This window comes from Mauremys reevesii, linkage group 4, assembly GCF_016161935.1.
Source record: "Mauremys reevesii isolate NIE-2019 linkage group 4, ASM1616193v1, whole genome shotgun sequence".
Lineage (NCBI taxonomy): Eukaryota > Metazoa > Chordata > Testudines > Geoemydidae > Mauremys > Mauremys reevesii.
This window is the reverse complement of record NC_052626.1, coordinates 119,226,861-119,253,695: the sequence shown is the minus strand read 5'-3', so window position 1 is coordinate 119,253,695 and position 26,835 is coordinate 119,226,861. Positions and strand designations below refer to the sequence as shown.

Genomic DNA, 26,835 nt, shown 5'->3' with positions numbered 1-26,835 from the left:
CTGGACCAATCTACACGAGAGGTCCACTTCCTAGACACTACGGTGCAAATAATTGATGGTCACATTAACACCACCCTATACCGAAAACCTACCGACCGCTATGCCTACCTTCATGCCTCCAGCTTCCATCCCGGGCACACCACAAGATCCATTGTCTACAGCCAAGCACTGAGGTACAACCGCATCTGCTCTAACCCCACAGACAGAGACCAACACCTACAAAATCTCCACCAAGCATTCTCAAAATTACAATACCCGCACGAGGAAATAAGGAAACAGATCAACAGAGCCAGACGTGTACCCAGAAGCCTCCTACTGCAAGACAAACCCAAGAAAGAAACCAACAGGACTCCACTGGCCATCACATACAGTCCCCAGCTAAAACCCCTCCAGCGCATCATCAGGGATCTACAACCCATCCTGGACAATGATCCCACACTTTCACAGGCCTTGGTGGCAGGCCAGTCCTCGCCCACAGACAACCTGCCAACCTGAAGCATATTCTCACCAGTAACTGCACACCGCACCATAGTAACTCTAACTCAGGAACCAATCCATGCAACAAACCTCGATGCCAACTCTGCCCACATATCTACACCAGCGACACCATCACAGGACCTAACCAGATCAGCCACACCATCACCGGTTCATTCACCTGCACGTCCACCAATGTTATCATATGCCAGCAATGCCCCTCTGCTATGTACATCGGCCAAACTGGACAGTCTCTAAGGAAAAGGATAAATGGACACAAATCAGATATTAGGAATGGCAATATACAAAAACCTGTAGGAGAGCACTTCAACCTCCCTGGCCACACAATAGCAGATCTTAAGGTGGCCATCCTGCAGCAAAAAAACTTCAGGACCAGACTTCAAAGAGAAACTGCTGAGCTCCAGTTCATCTGCAAATTTGACACCATCAGCTCAGGATTAAACAAAGACTGTGAATGGCTTGCCAATTACAGAACCAGTTTCTCCTCTCTTGGTTTTCACTCAACTGCTAGAACAGGGCCTCATCCTCCCTGATTGAACTAACCTCGTTATCTCTAGCTTGCTTCTTGCTTGCATATATAAACCTGCCCCTGGAAATTTCCACTACTTGCATCCGAAGAAGTGGGTATTCACCCACGAAAGCTCATGCTGCAAAACGTCTGTTAGTCTATAAGGTGCCACAGGATTCTTTGCTGCTTCAACAGAACCAGACTAACACGGCTACCCCTCTGATACTGGAATGTTAGTGTCACTGGTTACAACCCGACCAGGAAGGGGAGAGATGATAACAGTGGTGGGCTTGGAGGCACTTCACATTAGACACGTCATTACCTGTTTAAAAAGTTCTTGGTTCTAAAGAACCCCAGGACCTCAAATGAACAGGGCTCAACCTGCTAACTAACACGACCTAGCAGGGGAATCAGTGGTGGACTGGTACAGTTCACTGAATCCAAACCAGAAAAGGTTCAGTTTCTCCTTTAGCACCTGTTTGTGGCTTGTGGGAAGACAATTGGGTTTGCATGGGGGAATTCCTATTTGGAGACAGATGGGTGAGGTCTCAAATAGCCATTAGTAAATCATCCTTGGAGATTTAAAAAGATGACAGATACTTTTCTAAGCCTCTATTGTGGGTCTCATTGTGGTGGGTAAAGATGAACTGATCACTGGCCTGCATGTTAACAGTTGCTCTGGGGCCAGTGATCGTGACTTGATTGTATTCAGTAAGGACCAATAGAGGAAAGCTCCAAGCAGCCATATTTACATTTGGTGCATTGCAAGGGCTAACTTTTCAAACAGCTCTCTCCTTCTTGGGGTGGCAGCTGCCTCCTCTCCTGACTTGGCCCTCCAGCCCAGTCACTTCCAAACTTCTCCCCTTCCAGGGTCATCTAGAACTAAAAGCCAAGGAATCAACACCCAACATGGGCTAGTAGGTGTGAGGGGGAAATGCCTCCTGTGACGAAGTGGGGGGTTTTCTTGTTTTTCCGTGTTTTCCAGTGAGTTGCATGCAGAGGGAGTGGGACTCAGTGTCCCCGGGTGTTACTGGTTTCACAAGTTGAGGGGAGAGGGAGTTTGTTGTTAGAGAAGACTGGAGAGGGAACTTGGGACCCCAGCTGATGGCCTGGAGGATGGATACTCCAGCGACTGGTGACTTGGTGACCCGGAGACGCAGCTCAGGAGTCACAGCTGGTTCTGGCCAGTGGGAGGACAATGGGCTGCGAAGAGAGGACCCCAGTGACCGCATGAAGAATTACTGGTTAAATTGGAAAAGACGGGGATCGAAATGAAAATCCAGAGGTGGATAAGGAGCTGGTTAAAGGGGAGACTGCAGAGGGTAGTATTGAAGGGGGAACTGTCCGGTTGGAGGGGGGTTACCAGTGGAGTTCCTCAAGGCTCGGTTTTGGGTCCGATTTTATTCAATCTATTTATTGCTGACCTGGGAACCAAGAGTAGGAGTGGGCTGATAAAGTTTGTGGATGACACCAAATTGGGGGGTATTGCCAATTCGGAAGAGGATCGGGATATTCTCCAGGGAGATTTAGATGACCTTGTAAACTGGAGTATTAGTAACAGGATGAAATTCAATAGTGAGAAGTGTAAGGTTATGCATTTAGGGATGACTAACAAGAACTTTAGTTATAAGCTGGGGACGCACCAGTTGGAAGTAACGGAGGAGGAGAAGGACCTAGGAGTCCTGGTTGATCGTAGGATGACTATGAGTAGGCAATGTGATGTGGCCGTTAAAAAGCTAATGCGGTCTTGGGATGCATTAGGCGAGGTATTTCTAGTAGGGATAAGGAGGTGCTAGTCCCGTTATATAAGGCATTGGTGAGACCTCATTTGGAGTATTGTGTGCAGTTTTGGTCTCCCATGTTTAAGAAGGATGAATTCAAACTAGAACAGGTACAAAGAAGGGCCACTAGAATGATCCGAGGAATGGAAGGCCTTTCGTATGAAAGGAGACTTGAGGAGCTCGGTTTGTTTTCCTTAACCAAAAGAAGGATAAGAGGAGATATGATTACACTCTTTAAATATATCAGAGGGATAAATACCAGGGAAGGAGAGGAATTATTTCAGCTCAGTGCTAATGTGGACACGAGGACAAATGGATATAAATTGTCAGTCAGGAAATTCAGGCTTGAAATTAGACGAAGGTTTCTAACCATCAGGGGAGTGCAATACTGGAACAGCCTACCGAGGGAAACAGTGGGGGCGAAGGACCTCCATGACTTTAAGATTAAGCTAGATAAGTTTATGGAGGAGATGGTATGATAGGATAACGGGCTTAGTCAATAGGTCAATTAAGTGCCACACTGGTAAATAGTACAATGGGTCAATGGTATGATATAACCTTTTCCAGAGGGTTTGGCTGGAGAGTCTTGCCCGCATGCTCGGGGTTCAGCTGACCGCCATATTTGGGGTCGGGAAGGAATTTTCCTCCAGGGAAGATTGGCAATGGCCCTGGAGGTTTTTCGCCTTCCTCCGAAGCATGGGGCAGGGGTCGCTTGCTAAGGAGTGGGTGGATCGGCTTATGTGGCCTGCATCTTGCAGGAGGTCAGACTAGATGATCATAATGGTCCCTTCTGATCTTGAATTCTATGATTCTATGATTCTATGACCTAAGCAGCTGGTTCCAGCCAGAGGGGGCCAGAGGAGGGCTGAGAGGAGAGGAGGCCCAGGCCACCCTGTTTACGACCCTGTTTACCTGGAGAGAAGACAACGGAGAGAGGCGGGGCTTGGGGCCGGGGATATCAGATGCCCAGCTGGAAAGCAGGGGGGCTCTGGGCTGGAGAGGGGGAGCAGGCAGAGCCCACTGGGATGCAGGGGGACTAGTATGTGCTGTGCTGAGGGAGGCCAGGCTTGAGGCCCTGAGAGTTTCCTGCGCTGTGTTCAACCCTCAATAAACCCTCCTGTTTTATGCTGGCTGGGAGTCGCTCTGGTCTAGAGAAGAGGGTTGTATCAACCCCTTCGGGGGTGGAGGCCCTGGGGAGTCCAGAGCGAGTGGACTCCCTGAGGGGGCCCACGGTGAGAAACAGGTGTGCTAAGGCCCAGAGAGATGCAGCTCCAGGAGGTGGAGGGGCCTGACCCCGAGAGAGGGTGGAACCCCGAGAAGGGCTGTCACACTGGAAGGGGCACCCGCCACGGACCGCACGGGGCCACGAGTGGGCACGATCTGTGAGTCCATGACACCTCCCTCTCTGGGTATAACAGATGCAGGTCCTCTCTTCCCTCAGGGAGGGACCTTCAGGCAGTTGCTGAGGGACAGAGCCAGCCTTCCCTCAGGACCTGCCAGATAAAGGATCTTCCTCTTGCCAGGTCTGCCCACAAGTGAGCTGTTCTGCTCCCTTTGAAATCCTTCCTCTGCTCTCTGCTTACCCTGCAGCTGTGTTGGGGTGGGGCTGGCTGAGGCCAGAGCAGCTCCTTAACCCCTTGTTGCCCCGTGTGAGATTTGTATTCCTCATCACAAGTCCAAACAGAGGGGAAACAACCTTGAAGGTACAGCTTTCCATACTCTTAACGGCTAACAAGCCTAGCAGGTCTGAGGGTCTATTTTTGCAAGTCGAGCTTTTTATTCTATTGGGTACTTTTATCTAATTCTTCAGATGTAGTATTTGAGTAGCAAATTATTACCCTACTAGCAGTAACAACATGAATTTTGAATCCTTAATGTTATCCTGGTTTCTCTTGAACTCCTTGGAAGGTGATTTTAGATGATACTTCATGCATCAAACATTCTTTTGCCCTGTGTCATCCTGGCATGTCTGTTGCCGGGTTTGGGAGGAGGGTTAGAGAGAATCCATTCTGCCGGAATAGGGACTGCAACCTAGCACACTCTAGATCAGGCCTGCACAACTCATAAAGCAGCGAGGGTCACATTACTCCAAAGAAAACAGCTGAGGGCCGAAACCCCCCAGTCCCGCGGAAACATCCACCCCCCCACCCCCAGCACCTCCCAGCCCCGCGAAAACACCCCGGCCTAGCACCGCCCAGCCCTGCAGAAACAAACCCTCCTTCCCCAGCGCCCCCCACCAAAACAGCTGTGGGCCAAAAAGGAAGGTTGGGGGTGGGGAGGTGATACTTCATTTTAAATCACCCAGGGGCTCCCAGCTGAAGAGCTGGCTGGGAGCCCTCAGGGGCAAATTAAAGGGCCCGGGGCTTTAGTGGCTGGGGGAACTCAGAGCTTTCCGGGGCAGGGGCAGGTATTTAAAGGGCACAGAGCTCCTGCCACTGAGGGGAGCCCGAACCCCTTAAATCCCAGCCCCAGACAATCCGTTGGAGCCGCGGCCGGGATTCAAAGGGCTCTGGGCTGCCCGCAGAGCGCCGTGTGCGGGGGATTTAGAATCCCCCCGCGGGCCGCCCAGTGAGGCTCCGCGAGCCATATGTTGTGCAGGCCTGCTCTAGATAAATGTGCGCCAGGGTTTCCTTTGCGCCACAGAAGGAGCAGGTGTCCAGGATAGGGGTAAACCGCGGGAAGTACAAGCCCGTGCTACGGCCCTGTGGAGGAGCCACCAACTGATATCTCCAGAGGGCCTGGGAACCAGGGTGGAGTATAGGCTGGTCCACCAGGACTTCTCACCCTCGAGAGGTAGCAGGAGGTCCTGCCCCTTTGTGTCAGGGCAGGATGAGAGGGTGAGGAAGAGAAGGGGGTGGAGCATGAGCATGTACAGATGTTTCCTTGGCACGGTCTGGAACTGAACTGGCTTCAAATCGTGCAGCTGGCTCACGGTGAAAGTGCGGGGGGGCGGTCAGGTCCACGGGGCAGGGGCCCCATGAAAATGTCTGGAAGTGTCTGGGGTGGAGGGTGGGTGGGGCATGACCTTTCCCAGGACCCTTCCTGGTAGATGCTGTGCTTTCATTCCTGGACACTGCTAGGAGGCCCAGCTTCCATCCCTAGCAGCTTGGCTGTTCCATCCCCTACAGTGAACCTCAACTGCCTTTAAAGGACTATCCAAGCCCCTCCCAGGTCTGCTCCTGTTGGGGGTCTCTCTCCTGGCTGAGCACAGGCTGTCCTTCTATCACCCACCAGGCCTGGATCCTAGTTACATGCTGCTCCCTTCTCATGTAGCCCTGCACATATTCCCTTCACCTGGGGACAGGTTCAGTTGAGCTGCAACCCCTTTCATGGCCATCTCACCCTGGGACAGCCTGAAACTGGAAACCTGTGGGCTAATAGTAACTGTTTCTGTGAAAGATGCTGAAGGCACAATGAAAGAGGAAATCCTTTGGACTGGATTTAAATGATTCCAAAGGAAAGTGAATGTGAGAAATTGTACAGAATTACCCTCCTAGCAAAAAAAAAGTTGAAGGTCCGAAAAGACCTTGTGTCCATATTCTGTATAACACAGGCCATAGAACGTCACCGAGTGCTTCCTCCAGAGAACCTATGGCATATGACTGAGCCAGAGCACATCTTCTGGAAAGACATCTACATGCATTCGAGCCAGCTGGTAAGAAAAAACATTCTTCTGCAGTGATGTGAAGTTAAAGAACATGGAGAAGAAGAAAACTTCTACTTGGGTTGTTACTGGAGCTGAAGCAGAGAGGCCAGGATAAACATGGCTAGGGCCCAGGACTGACTATCAGCAGATCTGCCGTTTTCTATTCCTGGCTTTTTGACCATGAGCAAATTCTTTGCTTCTGTGTGCCTCAGTTTCCACAACTATCAAATAAAGATAATCAAGGTTCTGGGTTTTTTCTCTCCTCTTTTGCAAGGCAGGAAACTTAGATCCATTTGGGGCCTGTCTACACTACCGGTCTAGAGTGTCTTTGTAAGCTTATGACCCCCACCTCTTGTTCAGAACCTATGGATAACACAAGCTCCTAAGTTTGTTCTGTGCTTAGCCCCTATGGAACAGCTGGGCTGGACGGCCTTTTCTCGCTGGGCTGTGAGGAGAAGGTTCTGGGCACTAGGGATATGAAGATGCTCTCAAGGACTAATTCTTGAAAATAAATATCAATGAACTGCCACACAATATAAAATCACTGCCGCTAACAAATAATAGCAGAATGGTAATTAATGCTGAGGACAGGGCAGTGACACAGAGCAATGGGATCCCTTGATAAGCTGGCCCCAGTGAAAGAAAACAAGTTTGAAAAGAACCAAATGAAAGGTCCTCTACCTAGCAACAAAGCATGCAGGCCACACCTACACAATGGGGAAGTGTCTCCAGGAAAGCACTAATTGTGAAGAGCATTTAGGGGCCATGATGGGCAAGCCATTCAACATGAGCACCCAGTGTGATGCTGTGGTGAACAGGGCTAACGCCATCATTAGATGTATGAAAAGAGCAGTGAGTAGCATAGGGAGGTGACACACCATCAGTAAGACTGATCCTGGAATACGGCCTCCAGTTTTGGCATCCACCTTTGAAAAAGATTTTGAAATATTGGAGATGGGGCAGCAAAAAGCAATGAAACATTTTGAGGGCTGCAGACAAATGCCTGCTAGTGAGATAATGAAGAGCTCAGCATGTTTAGACTATCAAAAAGATCGGGAAGTGACATCATTGAAGTGTTGAAGTGACTTCATGGAGAGAAAAGATTGGGTATTAAAGGGCTCATTAATCTAGCAGAGAAAAGCAGAACAAAACCCAGTGGCTGGAAACTCAAAAGAGACCAATTCATATTAGAAATAGGACACAAATATTCAACAATGAGGATGAATCACCAAAGGAAGAAACCAGAAAGGGAAGTGGTGGGAATTCCCCATTTCTTGGTGTCTTCTAATGAAGACTAGGTGCCTTTCTGGAACTGTTTAGTGAAAAACTAGCTACTATTCTATCCAGAAAGCATGCGCTATGCAGGGTGTCAGATTACATGCTCTAATTGTCAATTCTGTCCATAAAGTCTGCTCATTTATGAACAATTGAGCGTAGTATGGGGAAGAGCGTCTCGTATTCTACTGTGTAGTCGGCGTCATCCCCACAATGAAGAGTCACTGAGTGGGGTGATCCAGGGGAAGCAGCTCAAACACCCAATGTGGCTGGACAGGGGCAGGACTTCAGCACTGCAGGGGAGGGGTGGGTGTGGCAGTGACATCAGAAGGGCCTTTGGCAGGACCTCAGCCTATTGGACAAAGGTGGTGGGGAGGCGATGATCTCACAGAGAGATCTTGACATCAGCCAGGCAGGACAGGGGTGCAGGACAGTGGCAACCTTGGAGATCCCTGTGGCTTTGCTTCAGCACATCTCCTTCTCGAGGTCTCTCCTTGAGGACTGAGAGAGAATTCACTTTCACCTACGTGAGCGCAAGGAGGACCCTCTTTGGAGTTTTCTCCTTTTCCTTGATTGATTTTGCCAGAAAACAGACATCCCTGTATAGAAGGTAAGAGCCTCCGACAGGTTTGGAACCTGTTTAGTCTGATCCATCAGTTGCCAGCTGATTTTTAGGAAAGGAAAACACTAGATTGTGGGGGCAGCATTTGATTTCCGACCTAGGACATTGTCCCTTAGAATCACTGGGGACCGTGGGGTTTCTCCTTTTTGTTTTCCCTTTTCCTCTGTCCCTCCTACCTTTCTCTTCTAGCTTCCTTTGTCCTTTTCCTCTGCTCTCCTCCCACCACCAGGAGCTCTGTGTGTGCACTGGCGGGGGTGGGAGGCTTGTGGGAGGCCCTCACAGAGAGATGAGACCGGAATAGTGCTCCAAGAGTGATCCCCTCGGTGGTGACCTGCGCTATTCTTTGGGCTATTTGATGAGAACCCTTAGCCTCCCTCCCCTGAAAGTCTCAACCTTGATTGGCTGAGGAGGGGGCTATTGATAGGGACGAAACTTTGGTCTTTGTTGTTCTCTTTTATGACCAAGCACAGAAGTCACAACCAGTTATATGTTTGACCAATGGTGATGCTGCTCTCCATTCATTGTCTCAGAGCAGTTCATGGTCCTCTCTAACCTTCCAATTCTTCTAAAAGAATTGCTGAATGATTCCTATGAACAATTATTGGTCTGTAGCTCATTTGAGAGCAACTCTGCTACTGAATGGCTGCATCAGCTAAGACAAGTCACTGCTCCTTTCTCAGCCTTAATTTCTTTCTTTCTGCAGAAAAGGATCTAGGGGTTACGGTGGACGAAAAGCTGAATATGAGTCAACAGTGTGCCCTTGTTGCCAAGAAGGCTAATGGCATTTTGGGTTGTATAAGTAGGGGCATTTCCAGCAGATCGAGGGATGTGATCATTCCCCTCTACTCAGCACTGGGGAGGCCTCATTTGGAGTACTGTGTCCAGTTTTGGGCCCCACACTACAAGAAGGATGTGGATAAATTGGAGAGAGTCCAGCGGAGGGCAACAAAAATGATTAGGGGGCTGGAGCACATGACCTATGAGGAGAGGCTGAGGGAACTGGGATTGTTTAGTCTGCAGAAGAGAAGAATGAGGGGGGATTTGATAGCTGCTTTCAACTACCTGAAAGGGGGTTCCAAAGAGGATGGATCTAGACTGTTCTCAGTGGTAGAAGATGACAGAACAAGGAGTAATGGTCTCAAGTTGCAGAGGGGGAGGTTTAGGTTGGATATTAGGAAAAACTTTTTCACTAGTAGGGTGGTGAAGAACTGGAATGGGTTACCTAGGGAGGTAGTGGAATCTCCTTCCTTAGAAGTTTTTAAGGTGAGGCTTGACAAAGCCCTGGCTGGGATGATTTAGTTGGGTTTGGTCCTGCTTTGAGCAGGGGGTTGGACTAGATGACCTCCTGAGGTCCCTTCCAACCCTGAGATTCTATGATTCTCCTTCTGTCAAGTACGCATAATAATCCTCTCCCACCTACCTCGCGATAGGTGGATGACGGGGATCCATTGAAGAGTGTCACTAGTAGCAGTGCAGAATAAGAGGTGTCCTATCACATTGAGCCATATCAGATGATGACATAATATTCTATTGTATTGGTATTTTATTCTTTTGAAATTGTTAAGAGCAGCAACTACTTAGCTCTGACTGAAGCATCTCATCTAACTTTCTAGATCACGGTGTCTCCTCTTTGTGTACGATGAGACAGTTGAATGCACTGTGAAAAGAGGAGATGCTCTTGTTTTGCAAACAAATATTTTTGCAAAGAATTTTCATCCTACTTGTAATGATTTCAAGAAACAAAGTGGTTTAATCATTCAGATTTGGATTTTCTGACAGAAAACGGTTTCCATGAAAATGTTCACCCCTTCTTTCCTGGGCTCTATCCCTGCCTCCATGGGGGTTGTTGTCTGTTAGTTAGAACAGGAGTCCAGACTGTTGGCTTCTCTTTCTGGCTCTGTCACCACTTTGCGTGGGACTCCTTGGGTAAGTCCAATGGGAATAGGGTCAATTCTCTAACTGCAGGCAGCAGTGAGCCTGGGTGAGAAGGGATGCTCAAGCTGTCTGCGGCGGAGAAAGGGATGTTTCCAAGTGTTGAACGTCAAGAATTCTAAACTTTACTAAAATGGCTAGTGTAGAGAAAGAAAAAATAGTTGGGGGCAAACTTGAACCATTGTCTTTTTTAAAGCCCATTCGGGGATGTGAGTGCCAGAGAGCCATAGAGAAGGGGAGCAACTTGCCCTGTCCCAAAGATCAATAGGCAGCAATGGAAGCAGGAGTGACACTTCCTCTCAAAGGCAGGGGGACCGGACATTAGGGCCTGGTTGCAATTGCCAGGTGTGGGAGGGAGTGTGCAGCAGCGGTTAGTGAAGGGGTCCATCCATGGCTCTGACTCTCAGTGTGACCCTGAGCCCGTAGCTGAGGCCCCTTTGCCATCAGCAGGGTTGGGGGTCCCATCGCTACAGCCCAGGGGGGTTGGGAGGCTCCAGGAAGGTGTGTAAAGGGCTGGGATGTCAGGATTCTGGAGCCGCTGTCACCTCCGCACTAGGGCAGTGTTCTGCACCCCGCTGATGCTGGCTGACTTTCTCCGTCCCCTGGCAATAAGACAGACTCTTGTTTTCTCAGCCAGTCGATCGCCCTAGAGTCATCACCCTGCCTGCTGGCTGGGCAGGTAACTCCTCAGGTCGCCAGCCTCTCCAGCCTGCCTTGGGCTTGGAGAGTGAGGAGGAGGGCGAGGGACATCTGCTGACCCTGAACATCCGCCGTCCATCAGACCATCTCCTAGAGCAAGTGAGTGGCATTAGGGTTCCTCGGTGGCTTCCCCTGTCTGTATGGAGAGAGGCAGAAAGAGGGGGAGAGAACATCTCAGAAGGGGGATTTCATTTGCAAACAGCTCCCAAGAGCCTCTCACTCTCAGACTGGGCAGGGGCCTCTCCCGAGCCATCTCCAGTGGGTTTGGAAAGGTGCCATCAATGGGGCTCCCAGCCCTTCCGTTGTGGGACACTGTTCCCCAGGCTGAGAGTCTCTGAGCTGGGCCAGACCCTGTCAGCTGCTGAGCATGGGAATCAATGGGGAATGAGGAGGAAGGGCCCTGGTCTTCCTGTGCCTAGCGTCTTTGTGACTTTGATCTGGGGAATGGTTTCCCAGGAGAAGTCTGGACTTCTGGGATCTGTTCCTTCTCTAGCCTGGGCGGGGGAGTGTGGCCTGGGATGACAGGAGGGGGCTGCTTGTCCAGAATAACCGATGGTCTTTGGGACTGACCCCATTGCTCTGAAAGGATGAGACTTCCTGGATATTGCAGCAGCAGCAGCAGGGATTACGAGGGGGAATGTTGGGAGCAGATCATGCAATGTAGTCCTGGCAGTGTGTGTAGCTTGCACTCCCTGCACTCGTGTGGGGGGAGAAGGGGCTGTTCTGGTTGGAGCAGGGATGAGGAGGGAGCGAAAAGGCCCATGAGTGAAAGGCTGCCTTGAGCCCGGACTCACACCTGCTCCCCGCTCGATTCCAGGATGGCCAGGCTCCTGAGGATGCTCAGGAAGAAGGCTCTGCAGGTGGTCCCAGAGCCTGAGGGAAGCAGCTGCCATCTTCCCAAGGGGCAGAGTTGTCTTCTTTACCTGAATGGCGGTGATAGGTGTATTCTCTACTTGTTCAAAGTAAAAGATTTCCTTCTGGGCAATATCTCGACGGTTAACTGGCAACGGCAGCCTGAGAGACCATCCGTATTGCCGTGCAGAGTGGATTTCCTATATTTGATTTCATATGTGTGCGTGGAAAGCAACAATGCCCAGCATTGCATACGACTAGCGGCTAATGGAGGAATGCCTGCGTGGGGTCCAAAAATTGAAGTCAAGGGTCGATGGTCAGTAAGAAGAGTAAATTTCCGTCCAAACAGGTACTGATGAAACTTTTGAATTCCGAAAACGATTTCCAATGCCTCACGTTCGATTTGGGCATAGTTAGTTTCTGCTTTGCTTAGAGTGCGTGAAGCAAAAGCAATAGGTCTCTCTTCTCCTGAAGGCATAATGTGTGACACGTCTGCTCCCACTCCATACGGGGACACATCGCAGGCCAACTGAAGGGGTAAGGATGGCTCAAAGTGTCTCAGAACTTCAGAATTTAGCAATGCATCCTTAGCTTTGTTAAATGCAACATCACAGGCGTCAGGCCTTGTTCTGCCCAAGGAGTTTGTGAAGTGGTTTTACCAGTGTGGCTAACTGTGAGATAAACTTTCCATAATAGTTCAATAGTCCCAGTAATGAGCAAATCTGGCTACATTTCGAGGATGGGGAGCCTCCACAATAGCTTTAACTTTGGCAGGGGCCTTACAAAGACCTGTAGCATCAATGATGTGTCCCAAATATTCAACAGAGGGCTGGAAGAATTCACACTTGTCTTTGCGGACTCGCAGTCCATACTCTTCCAGTCTTTGTAGGGTAGCCTCTAAATTCTTTAGGTGATCCTCCTCATTCCTTCCAGTGACCAGGATGTCATCCAGATAGCACTGGACTCCTGGCAAGCCACACAAGATCTGGTCCATAGCCCTCTGGAACAGGGCGGGAGCAGATGTTATTCCGAAGGGTAGGCGACAGTATCGATAAAGCCCCTTATGAGTCACAATAGTCAACAGCTCTTGGGACTTTTCATCACCGTGCATCTGTAAATATGCTTGACTCAGATCAATCTTACTGAACTCTTGTCCCCCAGCCAGGCTTGCAAAGAGGTCATCGATGCGGGGAAGCAGGTATTGCTCTGCAAATAACACTGGGTTGACAGTGACTTTAAAATTACCGCAAATCCGGAGGGAGCCATCTTTCTTCACTATTGGAACAATAGGAGATGCCCATAGGCTATGGGTAACTGTTATTAAGACACCATTTGTGACCAGGTGCTCCAGGTCCACTTCGATTTTCGGCCTGATGGCATATGGCACAGTTCTGGCTTTCAGATATTTTGGTTGACTGTCAGGTTTAATGTTCAATGTCACAGTGATTCCCTTCATACTTCCCAGAGCCTCTCCAAAAACAGCAGCATGTTTCCTTAGTATAGTGGTCAGACCGGTTTCTTCTTTAGTCACTCGGTGCACTTCTGCCCAATTCAGCTGGATCTTCCTAAGCCAAGACCTACCCATTAAGGCTGGGTAATTACCTCTAACCACAAACAGTGGCAATTTAGCAGCCTGTCCATTGAGCTCCACCTTAACATCAGGAGTGCCCAACATGGGCACAGCTTCTCCCATATTGGTCTTCAGCACTGTTTTTGTTGCTTTAAGTGGAAGATGCTGTAGCTTTTCTTTATATACAGTCCCTGAGACCAGCGAAATGCCTGCACAGGTGTCCAGTTCCATGCGTATCGGTTTGCCGTCCAACAACAGGGTTACCCAGTCTTCATGTGAGCTCACTGCCAAAGACAAAACGTGGAGTTGCTCTTCTTCTTGTGAGGAGGTATCTCCTTGGTCATCCTGGGTCTGCTCTAGGCTATGCAGATTTCGCTTTTTGGTCAGCCAGACCACAGGCCTCTTTTTCTTTTGTTTACAGGCACACTTGATGTGTCCCTTTTTGCCACAGCGTCGACACACCAGGTCCTTACACCAGCATTCTGATGCAGGGTGACCTGGCTTACCACAGCGGTAACATTCCTGACTCCCCTCAGTTTTGTGGGTAGGTTCTTGTGACACCTTATGCACCCTAGGGGATGCACCGATGGATTGTGCCTCCTTTGTAGCCAGTTCCATGGAGACAGCAATATCAATGGCCTTCTGTAAGGTAAGCTGAACCTCTGTCAATAGGTGCTTCCGTATAGCTTCACTGTGCAGGCCACACACTAACCTGTCACGTAGGGCCTCATTTAACATCTCCTTAAATTCACAGTGTTCTGCAAGCTTTCTCAGAGTTGTTACAAATTGTATAACTGTTTTGTCTTCTTTCTAGTCTCTTTTTTGGAACCTATATCTTTCAGCAATTTCCAGTGGTTTTGGAGAACAATGGGACTCCAGGATTTCCACAATGTCACTGTAAGATTTAGTCTCTGGCTTCACAGGGTGTAGTAAGTTGTGTAGCAGGGAGTAGGTCTTAGCCCCTACAACACTTAAGAATATTGGCACCTTCTTCTCTTCTGTAATGTCATTTGAAATAACAAACAGCTCAAAACGCTCAGTATATACAGGCCACTGCACTAAATACTCCTCAAAAGGTTCCAGTGGCCCTGTAAGTGTAGCCATGATTTTAGTTTCAGTTTGCACAGTCAGAGCAAATAAGCCAGTTCTCACCCCCTTCCAGCAGCAAACAAGGTTTGTTTGTTTGTTTTTGTACCTTAACTTTACTTCCTTCTGTTGCTGGGGCAGCACAGAGATCCTATCCTCGTTGCCACGTTGTTATATCCTTGGGGGCAACAGCTTTAGGAAGAAATCACTGGAGACACAGAGAGCTGTAAACCTTGGAGCAGCCATTTATTGTGGCTACACACAGAACTAACCAACAGCCAGCCAAACAGACTGGGCTATCCCCTAATAATCTGACTCAGTTGCCATAGCAACACAAGATTCTATTACCACAACAACCAAATACACAACAGAACCTGGTTCCACCTTGACACTGGTAGCAGCCCAGGGCTCTGTACTCAAAAGCTAGGGCTGCTCTTTTCTCTTTGCTGCAGGTTTCGCTGGGCACATCCTACATCTCTTCTCAAGTTCCCTTCTAGGCTTTCCTTGCTGCTTTCAACTTCCTACCTAGTTCTCATTCCAGTTCATAGCCCAGCTAGGCTTGATCGCCGCTGAAGTCTGGTTCTTTCGGGGCCAATACATGGTCCCTCTGAGGCAGGATTAATTCTGTAATCAGTTTGGCTATGCCCCAGTCTCTGCAGCCCAGGGGAAAGCACTCTCCTTTCCCTGTTACAGACCTGCGCTGCCCAGGCCTTTGTGCTCTTATTGGGTTGAGGTGAGTCTTGCCCACATGCTCAGGGGCCATGATAGGCTGGAAATGGATCTCTAATGTGGGGGAGCAGGGTCCACTCTACTGTGCAGCGCACAGAGATGATAGGGGACCCTGTATTGCTTCCAGCTGAGAGATCTCCTGCCTCTCAGTGGCTAGAGGAGTGTGCGTGTGTGGGAGGGGGTTGGAGCTGACAAACCAAATGTCTATTCTCCCTGACAAGGATAAGGAGACTCATGTCCCTGTCCCCATCACAGACCCTCCTAGGCCTGGTCTACACTAGGACTTTAATTCGACATAGAGGGCTCTTTAGTTCAAATTCTGTACTCCTCCCCGAGGGGAGTAGCGCTAAATTCGACATGGCTATGTTGAATTAGGCTAGGTGTAGATGCAAATCGAACTTAGTAGCTCCGGGAGCTATCCCACAGTGCACCACTCTGTTGACGCTCTGGACAGCAGTCCAAGCTTGGATGTTCTGACCAGCCACACAGGAAAAGCCCCGGGAAAATTTGAATTCCTTTTCCTGTCCGGACAGTTTGAATTTCATTTCGTGGTTGGACATCGGGGCGAGCTCAGCAGCACCGGCAGCAATGCAGAGCTCTCCAGCAGAGGAGTTCATGTAATCTCTGAATAGAAAGAGGGACCCAGCATGGACTGACCGGGAAATCTTGGATCTGATCGGTGTGTGGGGCGAGGAGTCTGTGCTTTTGGAGCTGCGCTCCAAAAAACGGAATGCAAAGACCTACGAGAAGGTCTCCAAAGCCATGAGAGACAGAGGATACAGCGGGATGCAACGCAGCGCCTCATGAAAATCAAGGACCCCAGACAAGGCTACCAAAAAATCAAAGCAGCAAACGGACGCTACGGAGCCTGCCACCACTGCCCCACCAGTGACCGTGGACTCTGACGATGGGACAGTGTCGACGGCCAGTTCCTCGGCGATGTTCACGGACGGGGAAGATGAGGAAGGGTTTGTGGAGGACGAGGCAGGCGACAGCGCTTACAACACTGGTTTCCCCAACAGCCAGGATCTCTTCATCACCCTCACGGAGAGCCCCTACCAACCCTCCCCGGCCATTAACCCAGACCCTGAATGAGGGGAAGGAGCAGTCGGTAAGTGCTTTAAACATGTAAACTTTTATTCTTAATATTACAGGAATCTGAAGTATGTGAAAAGGAGGTCTCTATATATATGGGGATAGAACAGTAATCATCCTGGGAGATCTCCACGAAGCTCTCCAGGAGGGAATCAAAAAGCCTCTGCAGGAGGTTGCTGGGGAGAGCTGCCTTACTGGGTGCTCCGTGGTAGCACACCTTTCCACCCCAGGCTTTCATGAGGTACTCAGGGAGCATTGCTTCCCCGAGCACGGCTGGATAGGCCCCTGGTTTGTGCTGGCTTTCACGCAGCATGCGCTCTCTATCTCCTTCAGTGACTGTCCTCAGGGTGATCTCGCTCGGAGACTCCTGCATCTAATTAGGGGAATTACTGTAATGTTACGCCTGGTCCAAAGTATTTTTAAAAAATCTCCAGACAGACGGCGTAGCAGAGACTCAGCATGCTGCTGCGTGACAAGCGTAACGGAAAGCCAAAGAATCAAATGGACGCTCATGGAGGGACGGGGGACTGAGGACGCAAGCTATCCCACAGTTCCCGCTGTCTCCGAAAAGTTTTTGCATTCTTGGCTGAGCTCCAAATGCTTCTAGGGTCAAACACAGTGTCCGTGGTGGGTCAGGGCATAGCTCGGCAATTTACGCACCCCCCCCCACCCCCAGAAGTGAAAGGGAAAACAATCCTCTGTTGACTCTTTTACGTCACCCTATCTTTACTGAACGCTGCAGATAGATGCGATGCTGCAGCATTCAACACCAATATCCTTGCCCCCCCCCCCCGCCATGGGTGGCTGACGGTACAATATGGCTGATATCCATTGTCATCATCAGCCTATTGGCACATGGGGCAGTGCAAAAGGACTGGTAACCATGCCGACTAGCATCAGTGAGGTTGATCAAGGGCGCCTGCTCCTAATTTTTCCTGGTAGATGGTGCAGTATGGCTGGTAACCGTCCTCGTCATAGCAAGAGGGGGCTGAGCTCCATCAGCCCCCACCCTTCATGTGTAAAGAAAAGATTCAATTGCCCCTGGACTAGCAGAGGGATGCTGGGCTCCTCTCCTCCACACTGCGTAATGTCCTGTCTGGACTATCATAGCAGCTGGAGGCTGCCTTCCACTCATTTCTCACTAAATAAATAAATAAATACATTTGTTAGTCTTTAAGGTGCCACAAGTACTCCTGTTTTTTTCGCGGATACAGACTAACACGGCTGCTACTCTGTAACAAGTCACTGTGTCTTATTCCTGCATTCTTTATTACTTCATCACACAAATGGGGGGACAATGTTATGGTAGCCCAGGAAGGCTGGGGGAAGAACGGGATGAACAGGTGGGGTTGTTGCGGGAGCACCCCCTGTGAATAGCATACAGCTCATAATTTCTGCAGGATCTGACACAGAGCAGCTGTGCTCTCTGGTTCTATGATACAGTGGTTCTCTAGTACACTTGCCCATATTCTAGGCAGGACTGATTCTATTTTTAGATACCAAAAAGGAGGGATTGACTCAGGGAGTCATTCCCAATTTTGGCTTTTGTGCTCCTGGCTGATCTCAGCCAGGGGCACTTATGACAGCAGCAAATGGTGCAGTGCAAAAGGACTGGTAACCATGATCATCTTATTACCAATTTATGGTATGGTAGATGATACAGTATGGCTGGTTACCATCTCTGCTATCATGCAAAAGCAAAAGCATGCTGCTGTGTAGCGCTGCTGGACTGCCTCTGTCAGCGGCATCTAGTACACATACGGTGACAGGCACAAAAGACAAAACAGGCTCCATGGTTGCCACGCTGTGGCGTCTGCCAGGGCAAGCCAGGGAAAACGGGCTCGAAATGATTGTCTGCCGTTGCTTTCCCGGAGGAAGGGATGACTGACGACATTTACCCAGAACCACCCACGAAAATGGTTTTTGCCCCATCAGGCACTGGGATCTCAACCCAGAATTCACAGAGGCAGACTAGACTGTGTTCATTGTTCGCAAAAATGTATCTTTGCAAGGAATTCACTCCCTGTTTCCCATCACACAGCTTCGACTGTCTCCAGACCTGCCACAGCATCCCCCTCACAGAGGCTGGCAAAGATTAGGCGACGAAAGAAAAAGACATGGGACGAGATGTTCGCTGAACTTATGGGCTGCTCCCGAGACGAGGCGGACCAGCAGACCCAGTGGAGGGAGAACATGTCGCAGTACCAGCGCTCATACAGCGAATGGGAGGAGAGGTGGCGTGAGGAAGACAAGCAGGCAACTCAAACGCTGCTTGGACTAATGAGGGAGCAAACGGACACGCTGCGGCGCCTTGTGCATGTTCTGCAGGACCGCAGGCAGGAGGACAGAGCACCCCAGCAGAGTGCTCAAGTACCCAAAAGCTCTCATACCCTAACTTTTGAGAAGTCCTTCTCTTCCAGACTCACCCAAGCCCCAATCCCAGTTTCATCCCCTAATTGTCTAGTTAATTATTAAAAATACTTTGCTGTTAATTACTGTTTCCGTCATGTTTTTTCACAGAAGACTGTGTTTGAAAGGGGGGTGGGGAAGGGGGTTGGTAATTGCATAGGGGAGTCACCTTTACCAGGGTACAGACACGGGGGCAGGATCAGCAGCAGGTCACACACACAGTACAGTCAGTAGGCACCCTTGTCGGTATGGGAGGTGGTTTCCAGGTTCTGTGTGGGTGCGGGGGGGGGGGGGCGTTTATAGATCTTATGCAGCAGTCCTTGTCCTGGACCGCAGAGTCACACAGCAGAGGAATCTGTATCCGTCCTCCTCTGCCACAAGGTCACATAGCCCCCGCACACAGAATCCCAAAAAGGAGGGATGGCAGGCTCCATTGAAACAAGCAGTCCGGCACTGCGGACCGCTCTAGGAGCAGGAGCCTGTCATTCCTCGAGTTTAGAGGCAGTCTTTACATCACCGCACACCCTACCCAGCACAGTCTGCGTCCCGGTTTCAACCCTTTAACGCAAAGTCATCAATAAAGAAACCTTTGTAAAGTTACAGTGGAACATGTATTTTATTTTTAAACGTGTGTTGGAAGTGGGGGAAGCGGGGTGGACGGGGTATGTAACTGCAGATGCTAGTCAACAGTAACTTGGTAAAGAAACAGGGGCAGGTTCAGCTTCTCTGTAAAGAAACTGAACAGCCACAGGTCACGCTGCTCGCTGCTCGCTGGTACTTGAAGAGTTCCTTGTCGCTGTGCAAGGCGCCTGCATAGGGCTTCACGAGCCAGGGCATTAGCGGGTAGGCTGGGTCCCCGACGATCACTATAGGCATCTGCACATCCCCAAGAGTTATTTTGTGGTCCGGGAAGAAACTACCTTCCTTCAGGTGTCTAAACAGACCAGAGTTCCTGAAAACACGCGCGTCATGAACTTTGCCTGGCCACCCGACGTTGATGTTGGTAAAACGTCCCCCATGGTCCACCAGTGCTCGCAGCACCATTGAAAAGTAGCCCTATTTCTCAGCAGCTGACTGTGGAAGAGGTGGACGATAAGGTGCGAGGAGTTGACAACGGCCATAACTGCAGCGGGCTCCGTGCTCGCAGTGCTGTGGCGCCCGCGCTGTCACTGAGCAGAAAAGTGCACGAACAGATTGCCCGCAGGCGCTTTCAGGGAGGGAGGGAGGGAGGGCGTGATTGACGGTTCAATGATGACAGTTACCCAAAACCACCCTCGCCACATTTTTCCCCCTGCATGCATTGGGGGGAAATCTCAGAATTCCAATGGGCAGTGGGGAGTGCGGGAACTGTGAGATAGCTTTCCACAGTGCACCGCTTCCAAAGTTGACGCTGGCCCCGTTACTGTGGACTCACACTGTCGAATTAGTGTATTTAGTGTTGATACACAAATTCAACTTCATAAGGTCGATTCCACAAATTCGACTTAAGTTGATTCGAAATAGTCTTGTAGTGTAGACATACCCCTAGGAATCTTTTCTTCTGCTGCAGTAATTCAGCTTGTGGGAGGCAGGACAAGCTCACACAGTCTCTCTCACATGGTGTCTATAGAGCAGCATTCTGTAGATGCACTTGTAGATCCAGGAGCCATTTGAAGGCCTCCTCTGTGAGGTTGTGGAAATCACTCATTTCACCTTTGACTCCAATCTGGGGGCACTGGGTTATGGTGTCTTCCAAGGTTTGGATGTTCTCCCCACAGTTGTGAGATGGGGCGGGGGGCGGGAGAAGGGGTCTTTGATTTTCTACTTGTGCAGCAAGTAGCTGCAACTTAGCTCAGTGACAATGTGCTTCTTTGGAACAGTGGCTGAGGTCCAGATACTCTGCCATTCCCTGGCCGGGTCTGGAGACATGAAGGGGGTGCATGTGGTCCATATTGACTCTGGAGCTCACTGTGTCCCCTACCCAGTGCCCAGGTTGGGGCATTCTGCTTCCTGACTGGCAATGGAATTGGACAAACCCCACCTCCTTTCTCTGCTTCTACAGGGTGCAGGGAATTAAACAAGGGTCTGATCAAGCAATAGTGCCCGACTGACCCAGTGCTCTCCTCTCAGACACTTGGGGATCAACCAGGGGGACAAGGAGCAGAGAGACACCCAGAGCCATAATCCTCTATTAACTCACCCACCCGGGGATTCTCCTTATGCCACGTAGCAATGGCTCCATGTCAGCCACTCAACTCACAGCAACTATCGAGGTTCCAATGTGGGACCTTTAGGACCAGCCTGTCCCACAGGGTGCTGGATGAGGAACTCTGAGCTGGAAATAAGGAGTGGGCTCTTGTCCTGTCTCCAGGAGGCATCTACTGCAGCGACCCCAGCCAGCCCCACTCCCTGAGCTGTCTCATGCCCTGCAGCAGTGTCCTTACCTCCTTCACCCTGGCTGTGTTCTTATAGCCCAGAAGCCTGCTGTCCCGGGGCCAGTCGTGGCACCACAGATCTTCTGCCTCGTGTATGGTCAACCCTGGAAGAGAGAGAGAGAGAGAGAGAGAGAGACTTTGATCCTTCTGGTTGCAGTTTCTGTGTCCTTCCAATCCCATTAGTGGCTGCACAGTGGAGTGGAGAAGAACAGAGGCAGAGAGAGACTTGTCCTCCAGCTGGGGTCAGGCTGAGAGAAATTGTCTGGGGTTCCATTATCCACCTATGGTCACTCTCAGTCCCCTATTGGGTTCCGTGTGCCAGCGGGTTCCTTACCCCTCTGTTGGAGCAGCAGCTGGTACAGCCGGTAAGTCCCCTCCCTGGCCTGCTGGCTGATGTCTTTGTCTGGGTCACTGACAAACAGAGCCAGCTGTGCCACATGGTGATCCATCCTAGGGAACTCTGCTGAGATCTAATGGAAGGGAGAGGAGAGGAGACTCCATCAGCAGTTTCCTGTCAGCTCCCTGTCCCCCCTGGGCCAGAAGGCTCCTTCCCCTTAGCCCCTCTGAAGGAGATGGTGGGGGAGAGGAGCCTGAGCTAGACCCTTCATTTGCTCTGCTGCCAAGGGAGCCAGGAGCTGCTTTGGGATGCCAAGCAGGGGCTGGAGCATGATCCCCTTAAAGACCCAGGGACAACACTTGACCAGGACAAGAAGAACTTGACTCAAGCCTATCTCATTCCCTGCTCTGACTCTGCCTCCCCAAGAGGAACACTCCGAACCCACAGCCCCTGCAGCAGCAGCAGCAGATGCTACAGCCCGTTGGAGCCAGCCCGCCTACGCCTGGAGTCAGGAAGCTGGGCTCAGAGTCACTTACGTCAAACTCAGGGAGGGTGACTGCATATCTGAGCAGGGCCGTGCTGCTCCTAATAGCCCTGGCTCTCTCCTGGGAAACCCTGGACACCATCCAGAGGTTGACATGCTGTGGGGAAAGGAGGCAGGTCAGGATCAATGGGCAGGTGGTGCTTTGCAAATGAGCTCCGCCCCTTCAGCCCCAGGGGCCTGAGACATTATGCGCAGGGGGGAATAGCTGAGTCATTGATCACAGAGCTTTAGAAGGGGATTCTTTCCCCGAGGATGCAGCTTGTATCCTGCAGGTCACAACTTGTCAAGGTCTCTCTAGATTGGGACAAGGTTCGGTGTTGGGGCTGGTCCCATCCTCCCAGAACTCCTGATTCCTGAACAGTTCACCAGAAAGGAGACTGAACCCTCGCCCTTCCCTGCTACTAAAATCCTTGCTGGCATGTAGGGAATCACTGAGAGCACAATCCCCCCAGGAATTTCAGAGCATATCAGAAAGAAGGGCTGATTCCCTGGGGTCCCCCTGTTTCTCTAGGAAAGAGCATGTGCCTCTTCTCTGAGAACCATCTCCGGAATCTCATGGGGGGTGTGTGTTGGGGGGGCGGGGCTGGTGACGGGTGGGTTTTCAGACTCTCACTCCCCAACACAACCAGGGGCCCTGTGGTTAGTGCTCAACAGAACCAGGCAGAGCTCTGTCTTGAAGTTCCAGCTCCTTCCTCTGTCCCTCAAGAAAACAGGACCTGACACTGCACTGCACTGACCTCCCCAATAAGGATGCCCCACTGGGGACCCAGCTAGGAAGACAGAGTGGAAAATGGATCTTCCAGTCTCTCCTTAACAGTCCCCCAAAGAGTTAAGGTAAAATTTGTTCCCACCCCTCCTTATGGGGCTCACCTCCAAGATGTAGTGGAGCCTGTCTGCGTCTGGGGACTCTGCCAGCAGGTTCCCCAGCGTGGCATCCAGGAGCTCTGGCATGACTTTGTGCAGAGCCTGCAAAGCATGGGTCAGAGTTAGGGAAACTGGGCCTACACCTGCCACAGGATGGGAAGAGGGGTCTCTGGGAAGCACTGGGGAGACTCCCAAACACATATCCTGGCCTCTCTCATTCACATCCCAGTGCAGGCAATTAGCAAGGATTGATGACACCTGGATCTTTGATCCATGAGCTTAGTACGTCTCTGCAGAGGGCCTTGTAGGCAGAAGAGTATGAAACAGCCAAGTTGCTATGGATGGAAGCTGGGCTGCTGGGCAAAGCATGGCATAAGAAAGAAAGAAAGAAAGAAAGAAAGAAAGAAAGAAAGAAAGAAAGAAAGAAAGAAAAATCCCCCAGGGAGGGATAATCCTCTGGAGGGAAGGATCCAATCCTGCAGCTTGTTCCATCTCTGCCTACCCCACCCCTAAAGCTGGAGCTCCAGCGAATCAAAGGAGCAGGGACCAAGGACCACTCTGGAAGAGGAGGAGGATGTACCTGGCTGTTGATGGTGTCCTTCTCTGTGCCCAGGGTGAAGATGCAGTGAAGGGCAGCTCGCAAGAGGTGGGTCTCTAGGTCTGGCTCAAGGGCAGGTTTCATGATGCTGGCAAGAGAGGGGAGCTGGTATTAGACTGTGCAGTACTGGGGTGGGACTGTCGCCAATATGGACACAAAACCACAGGGATATAGGCACAGGCTGGTGAGAATGGAAATTGAGGCCCTGAGCTAGGGAATGACAAGGCCAAGGTAACACAGACAGACAGTGGCAGGACAGGAATAGCGCCTGTTCCCTGGAGCTTGCTGCTCCTCCTGTATCTGAGCCCGGGAGTGAGCCCCTCCCCAAGGCCCCTGGAATGTTAGTGGAATGAAAAGAACAGCCCAGCCAGGAGAGACTGAACCTTCCCACTCCACCAGCTCTGCCAGAGGAGCCACTCCTGGGAGGTGACCTGGGAGTGGGAGGGACAGTGACTCCCAGCCTTGGGCCTGAGCAGCACTGGGGTTAGGGGAGCCAGCGGGGGGAGGGGGCTGTCTCGGTACCTGAGGTTGCTCACTGCAACCAGGGAGTTGGTGAGGATGGCGCTGGGTGGAGAGTCTTTAGGAAGCTCCTCAATGAGCCTCTGTGAGACGCGAAGGAGACAAAGGAGTGTGAGAGATTCGCGCCCTACTGACACCTCCCAAAGAGGACATTACACAGCCAGTGCCCCACATGGCCAGCAGGATCCCCCACTACCTCCTGCTCCTCCCATTTCTTCTTGCCCATCAAACTTGTCCCCCTTCCAGGATTCCTGCCCAGCCCAGTCCCAATCCCCTTCTTTCCTTCTCCCTGTCAAAACTGCCCCCATTCAGCACCATCCCAACTACCGAGCTGGGACCATGTCATTCCTTGTCCCCCAGTCTCAGCTGCCCTGCAGCCCCACAATTCCCCCAGTGCCCAATCTCACAATTACTCCCTTCTCTTCTCCCCAGCCTTCAGCTCCAGCAATCCCTGCCCTCTGCTGCCCCCTCCAACACCACCCAGCCCCCACCCATTAGCCCGGCGATACCCCTGCCAATCCCATGTCTCTCTCCTCCCTCCAGCTGCCATATGACGTGTCTCACTCACCACAATCCTCTCCACCACAGCCGCCTTGCAGCAGCGCGGCTCCAGCGTGTCCAGGTCGATGGCCTGCAGGAACATGAGCTCCTGCCCCTCATCCTGTACCCATCAGGAGTGGGGTATAGCAAGAGAGAACCGGTTAGCTAGGGACCATCCTGCCCCACCGACACCAGCTCCAGGGCTCAGGCCTCAAAGGGGTATTGTGGGGACTGGCCTATTGTCCAAATCCCCCACCACTCCTACACAAGCAGGATCAGGAACAGGGACAATGCCTATGTCGGGAGGAGACCTCGGCTGTTGTGGGACAAACACCCCCATCTTGGGGGTCCCACAGCATGGATGTAAAAGGGCCCCATTAGGGGTGGTGGATCATCAGGGACAAGACCCTTGGTAGGGGGAGAGGATGTTGGGAAGGGACAGGACAATCTTGGTTCCAGCCCAGGTGGGGAACATTTGTACATTTTCTCTGTACTGGAGCTGCTCTCTGATGACCTTGAGAGCAGCTTCATCTGTGGACATGTCCAGCCATTCCTCCTCCTCTGAATTCCTGGGGGTCCCTGCAACAGGGAGAGAAGGTAACAGGGTGATTCCTGCTGCTCCTTGGAGGAAGGACAGGGGCGTGGTGGCGAGAGCAGGATTAAAGACCCTCTTTCCCACCTCAGGCACCCAGGGCAGATCGGGCCCCACATCTCCCTCTCAGGGATGCCTTCAGCCCCCAACAGCTTTAGAAGCCCAGAGCAGAGAGCCCCCACTCCACTGTCCAGGACTCCATGGGAAATTCCTACCCACCAGCCCCAGAGCATCAAAGGACAAAGTGGCAGCATCTCTTGATGCCCCCCAACCCCAGTTCCCCTTGCTGCAGGGGCAGCTGGGTGACTGCTGCTGGTGTCAGTGGGGTTCACATGGCTCAGGCCAGACACCTGGGCTGGGGACCCCCCCGTCCCCCCACTGGGAGTGTGTCTGGGCCCAGGGTGTTCACATCACCCCTCCCTGAGCCCAGCCTGGCTCCTCACCTGGAACAAAGCAGCAGCGTCCATCGGCGTCGCTGCTGCCAGAGTCCCAGGCGCTGCTGCTGTCCTGTGCTGAGCTGCTGGTGCTGGGACAGGGATCGTCCACCTCCTGGCCTGAGGGGGCTGGAAGGTCCTCAGTGACCGGGCAGGGCGATGCCTCCTGTTGGGAATGAGGGCTGGGCTTCTGGGGCCGCTGCTGCCCACACAACAAGCCCCAGAGCCTCCCTGCTCGATGCCCCTCCTGGGCTGGGTCCTGTCTGCGAAACCGCATCCTGAGCCAGCTCCATCTGCACCTGGTCAGGGCCTCTCCCAGCTCGGCACCTGCGCCGGGAGCTGGTTTTGTTTGCCAGAAGGCCGGGCACTTCCTCCTTCTGGCCTGGATGGGAGCTGCTTCCCTGCCCGCGGGGATGGAGAGGTTGCTCTGCCCCTTGGGAAGATGGCAGCTGCTTCCCTTAGGCTCTGGGACCACCTGCAGAGCCTTCTTCCTGAGCATCCTCAGGAGCCTGGCCATCCTGGAATCGAGCGGGGAGCAGTGTGAATCTGGGCTCAAGGCAGCCTTTCACTCATGGGCCTTTTCGCTCCCTCCTCATCCCTGCTCCAACCAGAGCAGCCCCTTCTCCCCACACACGAGTGCAGGGAGTGCAAGCTACACACATTGGCAGGCCTTCATTGTGTGATCTGCTCCCAACATTTCCCCTCGTAATCCCTGCTGCTGCTGCTGCAATATCCAGGAAGTCTCATCCTTTCAGAGCAATGGGGTCAGTCCCAAAGACCATCGGTTATTCTGGACAAGCAGCCCCCTCCTGTCATCCCAGGCCACACTCCCCCGCCCAGGCTAGAGAAGGAACAGATCCCAGGAGTCCGGACTTCTCCTGGGAAACCATTCCCCACATCAAAGTCACAAAGCCCCTAGGCACAGGAAGACCAGGGCCCTTCCTCCTCATTCCCCATTGATTCCCATGCTCAGCAGCTGACAGGGTCTGGCCCAGCTCAGAGACTCTCAGCCTGGGGAACAGTCTCCCACAAGGGAAGGGCTGGCACCTTTCCAAACTCACTGGAGATGGCTTGGGAGAGGCCCCTGCCCAGTCTGAGAGTGAGGGGCTCTTGGGAGCTGTTTGCAAATGAAATCCCCCTTCTGAGATGTTCTCTCCCCCTCTTTCTGCCTCTCTCCAGACAGACAGGGGAAGCCACCGAGGAACCCTAATGCCACTCACTTGCTCTAGGAGATGGTCTGATGGATGGTGGTTGTTCAGGGTCAGCAGATGTCCCTCGCCCTCCTCCTCACTCT

At 51.6% G+C, this 26,835-nt stretch overlaps 1 protein-coding gene and 2 long non-coding RNA genes across 4 annotated transcripts; 2 read left to right on the top strand and 1 right to left on the bottom strand.

The window, feature by feature from the left end:
• The first annotated feature begins 4,238 nt into the window (after window positions 1-4,238).
• Window positions 4,239-6,677, top strand: LOC120404814. Its single transcript, XR_005598195.1, has 2 exons — window positions 4,239-4,487; window positions 6,338-6,677. It is a non-coding gene; the product is annotated as an uncharacterized LOC120404814 (long non-coding RNA).
• A 1,475-nt stretch (window positions 6,678-8,152) lies between these two features.
• LOC120404811 lies at window positions 8,153-18,389 on the top strand. The gene is made up of 3 exons (XR_005598191.1): window positions 8,153-8,315; window positions 10,893-11,057; window positions 18,332-18,389. It is a non-coding gene; the product is annotated as an uncharacterized LOC120404811 (long non-coding RNA).
• Window positions 18,390-20,137: 1,748 nt separating this feature from the next.
• On the bottom strand, window positions 20,138-25,607 carry LOC120404802. Of its 2 annotated transcripts, XM_039537800.1 has the most exons (8): window positions 25,551-25,607; window positions 24,544-25,094; window positions 23,979-24,058; window positions 23,439-23,544; window positions 21,987-22,091; window positions 21,448-21,583; window positions 21,123-21,217; window positions 20,138-20,597 (listed from the first exon to the last, which is right to left on the bottom strand). In XM_039537800.1, exons 2-8 carry the CDS (start codon window positions 24,616-24,618, stop codon window positions 20,526-20,528), a joined length of 669 nt encoding a protein of 222 aa, XP_039393734.1. In that variant the 5' UTR covers window positions 24,619-25,094; window positions 25,551-25,607; the 3' UTR covers window positions 20,138-20,525. The 2 variants fall into 2 exon arrangements, with proteins under 2 accessions (XP_039393734.1, XP_039393735.1); XM_039537801.1 differs by lacking the exon at window positions 23,979-24,058.
• Between the last annotated feature and the right edge of the window lie 1,228 nt (window positions 25,608-26,835).